At 43.0% G+C, this 13,015-nt stretch overlaps 1 protein-coding gene across 1 annotated transcript in view; it reads left to right on the plus strand.

Annotated features, from left to right (window-relative positions):
- Positions 1–13,015, plus strand: part of dph1 (diphthamide biosynthesis 1) — a 79,424-nt gene that overhangs the window by 12,507 nt on the left and 53,902 nt on the right. The window contains exon 3 of the mRNA XM_026191823.2: positions 9,932–9,995. Within this exon, the coding sequence (XP_026047608.2) occupies positions 9,932–9,995 (64 nt within the window). The remainder of the gene's footprint in view (positions 1–9,931; positions 9,996–13,015) is intronic.

Consider the following 13,015-nt stretch of genomic DNA (forward strand, 5'->3'; position numbering starts at 1 on the left):
ACTACAATAAAGCAGCAGTAAAATATAAGCAGTCTTAAGAGTTGCACTTTAAATACAGTTTACATAAATTTAATGACTTTACAGCTCTCAATAGTACAAGAAATTACAGCTTTAATAAATCTGAAACCATATCATTTGCTGAGGACCATGCCATTGTGCCCAAGGTTCTGGTTAACAGTACTCCGTCTTACAATGTAGCTGCTTGGGTTGTCATGGTAAACTGGTAATATCTGCTAAATTAACACTGCTTAGCTAGTCAAAGTGAAAACCAAGATGCTCTCTGTGGGCTGGGGTTGTAGCACAAACTTAAATTAATTGTTTATTGTGAAGAATAGCTGCTCAAATTATGACAAACCTTATACCCACATACACCCACATAGTTAGTCATTCCCTCATCATCAATCATCAATGGAAGACACTCTTAGTACTGCTGACCACTGCGTTAATGGCAGTGCCAATAGAGGGCAGATCACACAAATCAGTCACCAGATTAATCACTTGCTATGTATATACTATTAGTCAACAATATTTTTTTTATGTTTAATCTAAGCTTTACATACCTCAGCTTAATCTAAGATATGTAAAACTGTACCAGTAAAAGTGCTATTTCAATATGAAGTGGGCAAGTCAGATGTGTTATAAAAACTCATGAAAAAACTTTATTTTGTTTCCTATTTTTAATACTACTCATCTTGGAATTTGACATTATACTGTACAGATAGAAACACAGGGACATCTCATATAATCACATGTATACAACATGGTTTTTTTTTTTATGGGATAAACCCAGTCTATGGTGTGTTTTTATCCTTCTGGTCAGGTCTGTTGTTGTGAAAACTTCATGTAATCTTTGGCTTTGTTCATTCTCTCTGCCATCCACTGATAAATTGGTCTTTCCAGCACTTTCGCAGTTTGCCTCCTACTTTTGATTGTTAACATAATCCCACGTGTAGCTTTTTAGTTACCTGTGCAGCCATTAGTGTTGCAACAATAGGTATACAAAATTAGATGATTGTTGATTGACATTTCACTCATAAAGGGGATGTTTACTTTCTTTCCTATTGAGAAAGTTAAGAAAGGGGCATGTATATATGAACTGCATTTTTATTTAGCCTTGTAATATACTTATTTGATCGCTTATATTGGCCACATGGTTGGGTTGTTACTCTTATTTGGTCAAGAATGTCCAAACGAGAGCAAGAGGGAAGTGGCAGGATCTTTATGTAACACAACAACATGCATTCACACAGCCTAACACACCTCTTCTATCTGACTCACCTTTCATTTGATGGAGTAGATGGAGAAAGCTCTTCGTTTCTGTCAGCTGTGGCAGAGGTGTGGTCTGAAACCTTTCTCTGTTAATAAACTTGGCCTTTCCTGGGTAATGACCTGCCTCTCACAGCCTGCATGACACTTGGTGATCCCTTAACCTTTCATCAGCAAGAACTTCTCTGACTCTTTCTCCTTAGAACTGCTCTATCTATCACTCCATCTCATGACTATTCACTTTCAGCCTGCTCAGTCTTTTATTTGTCCCAGCTTTTATTGTTTAATGCCGTCACTGGCGCCGAAGTCTTGAAATGGTTTCAGGGCTAGTCATCTGAAAACATTTCTACACTGAATTCAAGGTCTTCGAGTTGTAATTCTCCACTGAGACATTGATGGATTTATTGAACTAAGGTGTGACAGAGTTTGACGGGAAGAAAATGTCACGGTTGATTGAAATAACGCCTTTGTTCCCAGATACTCGCTCAGTGTGTCAGACTTGGTGGCAGAGACTTCACACTGAACTGTTGAAGTCTTGTGCCTGCATGTCTGCAATATTAACTTCCACAAAAGGTATAAATAAAAAAGAAAACAACTGACAGGAGATATTGCTAGTATACAAACAGTGTAGACTAATATAATCCCAAACAGCAAACTACTGTAGCCAACACCTGTGTTTCAGAATTTTCAGACAGACATATACACACACAAAAAAAATCCTTTGTTACCATCACAGGTACACATTTTTCCTGATTTTTAGAATATCTATACGCAAGTCAAGTCTTTCAGCATCACAGTCAGCCTTTGCTGTAATATAAATAGAAAATTGGTTTCCAAGCATCTTAATAACAGATTAAATGTTTGCATCCTTTATCCAGACAAACTGTCGGCTTCTCAACTCATTTTTTTTTTTTTAAATCACTGAAAATCGTTTCTCTTTGAGTTTGCTTCTGCTGATGTCAGCATGTTAGCTTTTTTTGCTTTGTGAGGAAATGATAGGATTAATGTAACTGGAACATCATTGGATTCTTAGTGAATTATGTAGGAAACGTACTGCAAAAACACCACAGCCTGTTTGTCAAGAAATCCCAGTTTCAATTTGTAGTTACTTTGTTTTCCAAGTAAATCCAAGTATATTTGCCCTGTAACCAGTAATCACAGTCCACAACTGTTTCTAATATAGCTGGCAAGTGGCTGGGATATATTTTGAATATAAATGTTGTGTTGTTGAAAACAAAATGATAAGAATTTGTATATTGGTGTCATTGTTTTTAACATTAAAAAAATGTCACAAAAACAGATACAATTGACATTTTATTGATTTTTATGCTTTTGCTTCTTAGGTTTGGTATATTTCTAGTTTAAAAGCTTACAAAATGTTCATTTAAGCTAATTTATTTCAGTCCCCTTTGGACTTGTGTCTAGTATGATGTCCAGTCATCATTATTGAGAAAACAAAAAAACACTTCAAATTTCCTTGTCTATGACAGAGTACATTTAATAAAAGTGTCTGCTTTCTAGTGGCTAAGAATCTCTCATATAACACTGATTTGTCTTATTTATTTTTTTAAAAATGAATATGCATGAACGTGTTTCATTTCACTGATTGCAGCCAGAGAGCAGTTTAAGAAGAGGGGAGAAAAAAAAAGCCCAGAGATTGAAATGAGACACTAGGCACTTTGGTAAATGTTGCCCTATCATCTCAGGTGGTGTAGCATATCAGTAGAGGTATCGGTGCAAATTAACTGATTCATTTTATCTTCAGTGCTCGCAAGTGCAAGTGTTTTGCTCGCATTTGGGAATAAATTTAATGTGTGCAAACAAATACTCGACTTAAAAGTATTAAAAAAAAATTAAACTCCACCAGTCTTTCTCTCTCTCTTTTTAAAAAAAAGAAATGGTTAAAAACACAAAAACAATTTGCCGATCATTTGTGTCATAAGTTTCCCCTTTATATATGTCAGCCTTCAAACTCATACACATATTTGGAGACAGCAAATACACAGGATTGTGGCATAGACAGTGAATCCAAGTAAGGAATGCAGGTGAACATAAAGATATTGTTTTGCTGGGGTAAAAAAACAACCTCAGGCTGTGTAAAAATGAGAGCCTTTGTAAGTAAAAAAGCCTTAAAAAGAGTTATTTATCACAACACCTGTTCAAGCATCAACCTGTAGAAAAGTGATTTTTCTTTTCTTCAACCAGTCATATTGTTACGCCCCTAGTCTAGGCGGGTAGGGACGCACATAAGGTTGGAGGAGAGAGAGACCAAATCCCCGCCCTGGTTCCCAAGCCAAACATCCAAACCAGTTGTAAGTAAAAAAAGTGATTTTATTTAAGGACAAGAAGCATAGCTCCGGGGTGAGCCCAGGCCAAAATAATAAACAAAACCAACTAAGTCCCACCAGAAAAGACTAACTAAACCCTAAGAAAGAAAAAAGAACAAACAAATGACAGAGCTATCCCTCGCTCCCTGACCAAGAAAACAGGAGAAAACGATTCCAAAAGAAAAGGCAGCTCACCCCTTCCGCTTCAGCCCACGAGTGCCTAAGCTTACAATTCACACTCCCACAAATACACAAGATAAACGCAGGCTGGGAAAACCAGGGTCAGGACTGCGACGGCTGTCAGGCTACTCGCTCGTTCCACACTCTCTCTCTCTCTCTCTGGAGCTGTCAGAGCGGCTTTTTGAATGTGGTCACCTGTTCCATGGTCCAATCAGCTCACTACTCTTCATTAGGGGAGGTACCTGTAGAGAGTCTTAAGCACAGTAAAGAGACACAGAACAAACAGCCCACACAGTGTTCTTATGGCCACAGCCGTAACACCCCCCTTCCCAAAATCAAAGACATCTCCTTTGTAGATGTTTTGGACAGTCATGTTTAAGGGAAAACACGGGATAGGGCATCCGCTAACACATTCTCTGTGCCCTTTTTATGACGGATTTCCAAATTGAAGTCCTGCACCAGGAGGGACCACCTCATCAGCCTTTGGTTCGAGTTCCGCATCCGCATTAGGAATACCAAGGGATTGTGGTCGGTATAAACAATCACAGGCGAGGGACTGCCACCGACATACACCTCGAAATGCTGCAATGCAAACAGCAGAGAGAGGGCCTCTTTCTCAATCGTGCTGTACCCTCGCTGATGGACATTGAATTTCTTTGAGAAATAGCCGATTGGGTGATCCACACCATGATGGTCTTCCTGCAGCAATACGGCACCTGCCCCGTTTGCACTGGCGTCCACTTCCAACTTAAAAGGGCGTGCAAAATCAGGGGCGGCCAGCACTGGCGCACTGCACAGGAGAGTCTTAACAGCCCGGAACGCACTCTGACACGCAGAGGTCCACACAAAAGGTCTCAACACACTAGTGAGGCTAGTGAGAGGTGCGACCACGTCCGCGAAGTTTTGACAGAAACTCCGGTAGTAGCCCACCATGCCGAGGAAACGGCGAAGCTCACGCCTAGTCTGAGGGGCAGGAAAATCCAGTATGGCCTGGATTTTGGCCGAGATAGGGCGCACTTGCCCCTGACCCACCTGCTTTCCTAAGTACGTTACCATGGCTTTACCAAAATCACACTTGGCGAGGTTGAGGGTGAGGGATGCCCTTTCCAAGCGATGGAACACATCAGTGAGTGTCTCCATATGCTCTGACCAGGTGTCTGAATAGACGACAATGTCATCCAAATACACTTCACACTTGCAGACGCTGCCCAGCACGATATTCATGAGCCGTTGAAATGTGGCGGGAGCGTTGCGCAACCCGAAAGGCATGACAGTGTACTGGAGAAAATGGTCAGGAGTAACAAAAGCAGAGATTTCGGCCGCACGTGATGTTAGGGGAACTTGCCAATAGCCCTTTAACAAGTCCAGCTTGGTAACGAAGGTCGCAGAACCGACCCTATCAACACAATCCTCCATTCTGGGCAGAGGATAGGAGTCAGGCTTGGTCACACTGTTCACCTTCCGAAAATCTGTACAAAACCGTGGGGTCTTATCCGCTTTAGGCACTAGGAGACATGGGGAACTCCACACACTAGAGCTAGGGACAGCAAGACAATTCTCCAACAGATAAGAGACTTCTGTCTGGAAAAGAGCACGCTTAGTGGGATTCACCCGGTAGGCATGCTGTTTGATTGGAGGATGGTCCCCCACATCGATATCATGCTCCAACACGGTGGTACAGGATGGAGTGTCCGAGAAAAGATTAGGATGATTTTCAATCAACCGACACACGTCATTTCGGACATCATCGTCTACCCCAGTTAAATGTGACCTTAAATCACGTAGGATTTCAGAATTCCTAAGTCGTGCGCAGCCCACAGCACAACCGAAAACCAAATCGTCACCTACTGGGTCATACCGAGTTTCGGAAACCGGCACCCCCACAGTCGCAACTGTTGACACACCACCAGCAAAGTAGGGCTTCATCATATTAATATGACACACACGGCACTTTTTCCTTCGCTCTGGGGTGTCGATGACATAATCCGTGTCACTCAATTTCGCCTGCACTGTATACGGACCACTGAACTTGGCCTGGAGGGAAGATCCAGGGACCGGTAAAAGTGTTAAAACTTTATCACCAACCTCAAATTTTCGCTGCACAGCCTTCACATCAAACTTCCTCTTCATCCTACCTTGTGTTGCACTGAGAGCATCCCGTGCAATTGCGCACGCTTTATGCAAACGCTCTCTGAAAGAGCTCACATAGTCTAACACATTTTCCTTAGGGGCAACAGTGTCGGACAGGAAGTTCTCCTTAAGCAATCGCAAGGGGCCACGCACTGTGTGACCGAACACCAGCTCAGCAGGGCTAAATCCTAACGACTCCTGCACACTTTCTCTCACTGCTAAAAGAAGCAGCGGCAACCCCTCATCCCACTCCTTTTGAGACTCAAGGCAAAATTTCCGCATCATCGATTTCAATGTCTGATGAAACCGCTCGAGCGCACCTTGCGACTCCGGATGATAGGCACTAGATTTCCGATGTTTAATGCCAAGTGACTGCAAAACCTGAGCAAAAATCCTAGACATGAAATTAGAGCCTTGGTCAGTTTGAACAGCTTTTGGTAAACCAAAAATAGAGAAAAAGTTCACCAATGCCTTAACAACTGGTTTAACCTTAAGGGTGCGCAACGGAATTGCCTCGGGAAAACGGGTAGCAACACACATCAGAGTCAAGAGGTACTGGTGACCCGATTTTGTTTTAGGGAGCGGACCAACGCAGTCGATGAGGATGTGTTCAAAAGGTTCCCCTAAAACTGGAATAGGGTGTAATGGAGCGGGTGGAATGACTTGGTTAGGCTTACCACTAATCTGACAGGTGTGACAAGAACGACAATACTGAGCAACGTCATTCTTCAATCCTGGCCAAAAGAAATGACACAGAATGCGGTGATAGGTTTTCCTAATACCTAAATGTCCAGAAAAACTGTCATGGGCAAGACCAAGAACTTTGGGTCGGTACTGTTGAGGCACCAGAACCTGTTTAAACACATTCCAACCCAAATCACCAGCTGTAGGCGGATACCAAGTACGCATCAACACGTCATCCTCGACACTATAAACACGAGGGTACTGGTCGCTAGAGTTGGCCGCGGAAAAACAACTCACAAGAGTTGGGTCACTCTGCTGTGCCGAAACCAACTCCTTTTTGTTGATTTCCAAAGACAGTTGAGGTGTCACTGATGGGCTAATAGGCAGCATCGCCTCAGAGTCGCCCGTCAGTGGAACACGGGTTTCAGATTCAGACTCCGGACCACCACCAGCACAGAGAAAAGAATCAGATAAATCCACGTCACCGTACTTGCGCCTATGCGCACGAGTTACCGCGCAAGCAGGAAAAACAGAGGAGGAATGCTCCTCAGCGACAGGGTTAGGTAATGAAATATCAGGCACCGGTATCTCAACCACTCTCGGGGTAGAAAACACTTTTCCGTTAGCCAAATCATTCCCCAGAATCATCGCAACTCCGGGCACTGGCAACTGGTCGCGCACGCCAACCGGTACCGAACCCGAAACGAGCGGCGATTGAAGAAACACATTGTGCAATGGCACACGTAGTACATCCATTTTTACACCCCAGACAAGAGCATCCGAACCACAAAAAGAGTCATCAGAAAAAGGTAGAATACCCTTCAAAATAAGAGTCTGCGCGGCCCCAGTGTCACGCAGAATCATGATCGGCACCCGATCCTCCTCTTTTTCATTCAACGAAACAAACCCCTCCGACACAAAAGGGCGGTAGCTCTCATCAAAGCCTTCACTTCCCACTCCATTGCTAGGTGAAGTGGAAGCTGACATAGAACGAACGAAACCCACACTTTTCGGCTTCCTCACCGTGTTGGCCTGCTCCCTGCGCTGTAGTGATGGGCAAGCAGCAACGAGGTGCCCGATTTCATGACAATAAAAACATTTGCGATCTGACATAGGAATAGCAGCAGAACGTGTCTGGCGCTTAGGGGAAACCCTATAACTTCTGACAGGACGAGGTGAGGAAGTGTACTCACGGCGCTCTGTCGAAAGTGCAGCACGATGAGTTAACACAAACTCGTCGGCAAGGACCGCGGCTTTAGACAGTAACCCCACCTTCTGCTCGTTAAGATACACGACAATGTTTTCAGGGAGACATGTCTTGAACTCTTCCAGCAGGATCAACTCCTTTAGCTGAGTAAAGTCCTCCGCGTGACTGGCAGCCACCCACTTGTCAAATAAGACAGTTTTCTCACGTGCAAATTCCACAAACGTTTGACTATCAAACTTGCGACAGGCACGAAACTTCTGTCGATACGCCTCTGGGACAAGTTCATAAGCCCGCAAAATAGTGGATTTGACAACCTCATAATCCAAGCTGTCCGCAATAGAAAGACTCGCACAGACCTCCTGCGCTCTTCCCATTAATTTGCATTGCAGCAACAGACTCCAGACGTCCTTTGGCCATTTTAAAGTGGTTGCGATGCGCTCAAAAGCAGTGAAATATGAGTCAACCTCTCCTTCCCTAAAAGGAGGTACCAAAACAACCTGTTTGCTAGCGTTAAACTGGTCTATGGTGGGAGTGTCGGGGAGTGTACTTACAGGAACGGGAGCAGCGTCACTCGCTCGAGAACGATCAAGCTCCATAGCTCGAATGCGGAGATGCATGAGCTCGACTTCCTTAGCCTCAGCCGCCAACTCCACCTCCTTCAAGCGAAGGGCAAGCCTGAGATCCTCCGTCACCAAACCCGCCCCAACCTGGCCAGCCGGGTCAAATACAGGAGACTGAATGGCGACAGGAGCTTCCGCCCCCGACGGCATCCGCCCCTTGGAAGGCTTCGGGACGGCCCCAGCAGCTTCCGCCCCCACTGCCGTCTCCAAACTCCCAGACCCACTCGGCGAGGTTTTCTGCCCCCCAAACACTCCCCTGTCCACCAGTCTCTCCACCAAACAGTGTTTAATTTCCGCCTTCTTAGCATTCAACGGAACATCCACCCTGAATAAGTTAGCCACTACCAACAAATCTGCTTTTGTGCACCGCTCCAACTTTTCAATGGAGGGACGTTGCGCAAAATCATCCATGTCAAACGACATCACGAGCAAAGCGAAAAAGGAAAACACAACACCGCAGACACCCAACCGCATCCGCGCACTCCAGAGCCGCAAAACTCGCGCACGACGTTTCCCCCCCACCACAAACGCAAAAAGGAAACGAACCAATCACACGAACGAAAAGGGACGAGCCCCCATTTATGTTACGCCCCTAGTCTAGGCGGGTAGGGACGCACATAAGGTTGGAGGAGAGAGAGACCAAATCCCCGCCCTGGTTCCCAAGCCAAACATCCAAACCAGTTGTAAGTAAAAAAAGTGATTTTATTTAAGGACAAGAAGCATAGCTCCGGGGTGAGCCCAGGCCAAAATAATAAACAAAACCAACTAAGTCCCACCAGAAAAGACTAACTAAACCCTAAGAAAGAAAAAAGAACAAACAAATGACAGAGCTATCCCTCGCTCCCTGACCAAGAAAACAGGAGAAAACGATTCCAAAAGAAAAGGCAGCTCACCCCTTCCGCTTCAGCCCACGAGTGCCTAAGCTTACAATTCACACTCCCACAAATACACAAGATAAACGCAGGCTGGGAAAACCAGGGTCAGGACTGCGACGGCTGTCAGGCTACTCGCTCGTTCCACACTCTCTCTCTCTCTCTCTGGAGCTGTCAGAGCGGCTTTTTGAATGTGGTCACCTGTTCCATGGTCCAATCAGCTCACTACTCTTCATTAGGGGAGGTACCTGTAGAGAGTCTTAAGCACAGTAAAGAGACACAGAACAAACAGCCCACACAGTGTTCTTATGGCCACAGCCGTAACACATATCCACCCACCTTGTGGGGGAAAAAAAAAGAAACGATCTAGTAGCAGGCCTTGAGCTGCAGAGACAGACCTGGGGTTATTGGTTTGGACTATATTTCCAACAACCTGTCACCCACAAAAATAAACCAAGAGCACTACTGTGGAGAGAGGACAAATCCTATGAAATGTCACTGTTTGCTGTCAGTGGAGCACTCTGAACCAGAAGCAGCAGCTATGTATAGCTGTACAGTTGAGAAAGTATCAAATAACATCTTGTCATCCCTCTAATGCAAGCATGTAACTTTTCTATTTGTTTTCTTTCTCCGGTCTCTCTCCAGTTGCTTTGCAGCTTCCAGAGGGCCTGCAAATGTTTGCCTGCATCATCAGTGACATCATTGAACGGTAAGCCACATTTAAAAAAAAAATTTAAAAAAATGATTTCATACTTGCTTGAAAGATAATTTCAATCTCAGACTTCCCACCCATGTGTTGTGTTGTGGTTTTAAAAGCCATTCTAACTTTGCACTGTTATAATTTGCACTTGTTTGCCCCATGCAACTAATTTCTGTGTTCACCTTTCTGTCAGATTTGAGAACAAATTTAGATGGATTTGTTTGGAAAGCTGCAGTTAGCTTATTTAAAGCCTAAAGTTAGCTCAATAGGTTTTGGGGAATAAATACCTAAATTGTGCTTCGATAAACCATCACAGTGGACTTGAAATGAATAATCAAGATGGTGGAATTTCAGTTAGCCATTGCTTTTTTTTTTGTCTATAATTTGTCCTATTTCGTAGATGGTAGACCATATAAACATGACTATATTGTAGTTTATGTGGTGGAGAAAGGTCAAAGTCTCCACTTCAGTCATATCGTGTTTGATCCAGAGGCAAAACAACAAGTGTCGTTGTCAAAGTACTTATGCACCAGTGTGTAGATGTTCACACTCTGTTTTGTGTGATTCCTCTACATCAAAGTTTTAGAATGCAAAGTTAGCACAGCATCGAGGTCCACTGTAACCACTTCATAAGAAAATATCCATACATTCTCTTCCACTTACAGCTGGTGTAGAAACCAGCATCATGTCCACTTGGTATTGGAGAGCAACAGCCTTATCATAATTCCCCACCTTTGACTCAATCAGAGATTCTAAGGCATTACTCAGGTTTAGGACAGAGCAGATAACAGCCTCCCTTGCTCATAGCCCACAGCGGAGGAGGGAAGCGATATTATTCTTGTTAATTACAGTGCGTTTCAGCCTGCATATTCCCTATTACACACCAGCACTCAATCACACAGACACCACAACTTTTTTTCCCCCCTCCATCCCACAGTGAGCAGTGCTTAAGCAATAATGTCCACTAGACCTAATAGTTTGTCTTTGAAGCTACCCTGTGGTTTACCCTGCTCTCTGCTAAATAAAATTGGTTATTCAATGTTTAGGAAAACACAAATCATAAAGCACACTCAAGTGAGAGCACTGCTTTGGAATTTGTTAGTATAAGTGTCTTCTTTAAGAAAATGACTGTTATGATTAAACACTCGGAGTGGATTCCTTTCATATGTGTTTAGCCAGTGGCAGCTTCATTATGTTATGGGCAAGATAAAGAAGAGTTGTAGGATTTACCATAAATTTTTCAGGCAGGGTGCACCATTATTATGGTTTTCACAATTAGACATACTTTATATTATTATTGCAAAAAACTCTTTGCTAAAATGTGTTTCTGCTTTACGTCGTTTCCATTTTCTGTTCTGACACCATCATTTTTGTTCATCATTTCTCCTGCTGTATCATTCTCCCTCTATCCAGACTCCGGCTTTATCTTTCTGTCATTCTCTTTACAGACATTTCTTACTTTTTTATCACAAGAAAGATGATAGTGAAGTTTTGATGATAGGATCTGATCTTATCAGTCGTATTGCTATCAGACTGAGAGCTGCTACTGTGTGCTTCATGAAATTTAAACCACACAGCTATATAGTCCAGTTATATGTTCAAGTTATGACTGTTCATCATAAATCTACCAAATCGGCCACATCTCTTCTAATGAGAGCAATTAGAAGACACTAATTGCTTTTCTCGCTGTCTTCTACCTCGTTCTCTATCTCTTGTGTCTGTGTATTTTTCACCCCCTCCTCACCATCCACATTTGTCTTCCAGGCTGCAGAGTACAACATGGTTCTCACGGTTTTCCTTCATTAGGTTCTGCGCTATAGTTTCCCTGCCTCCAGAGACTTTTTCTTCTATCTCTGCTGTCTTAGTAGGAATTTCAGCTCCATACTTTCCAGAATTAACAGATGGGTTCTTTGATTACTGGATGAACATCAGAGCCTGTTCAAAGTACTGAGTATCTGCCATCTTTCCAACAGATTGACAAGTTGACAAGTATCATTTGAGTGCATCGACTTATTTTGACATAGTCTTCTCTGCAAAATCTTAAAAAAAAAAAAACGCTCTCAACGATGCTCATCCATGTTGGTCACAAGGAGCCCAAAAATGCGATTTTGTCTTAGGTTTCAACGTTATTGCAGTTTGACTTCTATTTTTTTTGGCCATTATTTGTAGTGGTCAGGTACTACAAGTCTACAAATTCCTCTGGTGCACATGCCGGACATGCCGTTAATGTCACATTGCAATGAGTTTACATTTACATTTCACATTTCTTCTTCTGTTAGGTAGAGTAAATATGATGGATATCTTCATATTTACAAAACTCGGGTTAAATGTTCGCTTATGTTGAGAATGATGACCAGAATTCATAAAAAGTTGTGAAGAATAGGTACTGTTTTGTTTTGTTTTGTTTTTTTAACTCTGACTTTTTTAATATCTCATCTCACCCTGAGAGGCAGGGCTTAGCTTTGGCTGACTCATAAGTACAGAGTCACCATGAATCTGTCAGTTTTTCTATGTCTAAATAGGAAACTGGTGATTCCCAGAAGTCATTTAATAGCACACAAGAAGTCCACTTCCCTATATAGCGATATCCTGATCTGGCTGACTGAGAATCTTCTTAGACATACTTTGTTTTAATTATGTGATAGCCACAAGGCTTTTTGGATCAAACAATTAATCTAGGAACCGTCATCTGGGGGCTCCTTAGGGTATAATCTTTGATCCTGGTGTGTCGATACTCTGTATAGTAATTGGAGCATTTGTAAGGTGGCCATGGTTTAACTCTTTTTTACTGCTGCAACAACCTTGTGCCCAGCAATTACGTACAGTCACGATAAAGGTCTTAAAATTGCAATATAACCTGAAATCCCTCTATAGCAATTACAATTCGGGACAAATGTTTTATTGATCGGAATTCTGCAAATCACCATAAGCATCCTAAGATGAATCTAGGACAAAATTAGATGAATGACAAGAACCTTTAGAAGTTTGCACAGCTTGCAGCTGACCTCATGTCACACAGCTTATGCTAA

The sequence above is a fragment of the Astatotilapia calliptera genome, chromosome 14 (genome assembly GCF_964374335.1).
Source record: "Astatotilapia calliptera chromosome 14, fAstCal68.1, whole genome shotgun sequence".
NCBI classification, from domain to species: Eukaryota; Metazoa; Chordata; class Actinopteri; order Cichliformes; family Cichlidae; genus Astatotilapia; species Astatotilapia calliptera.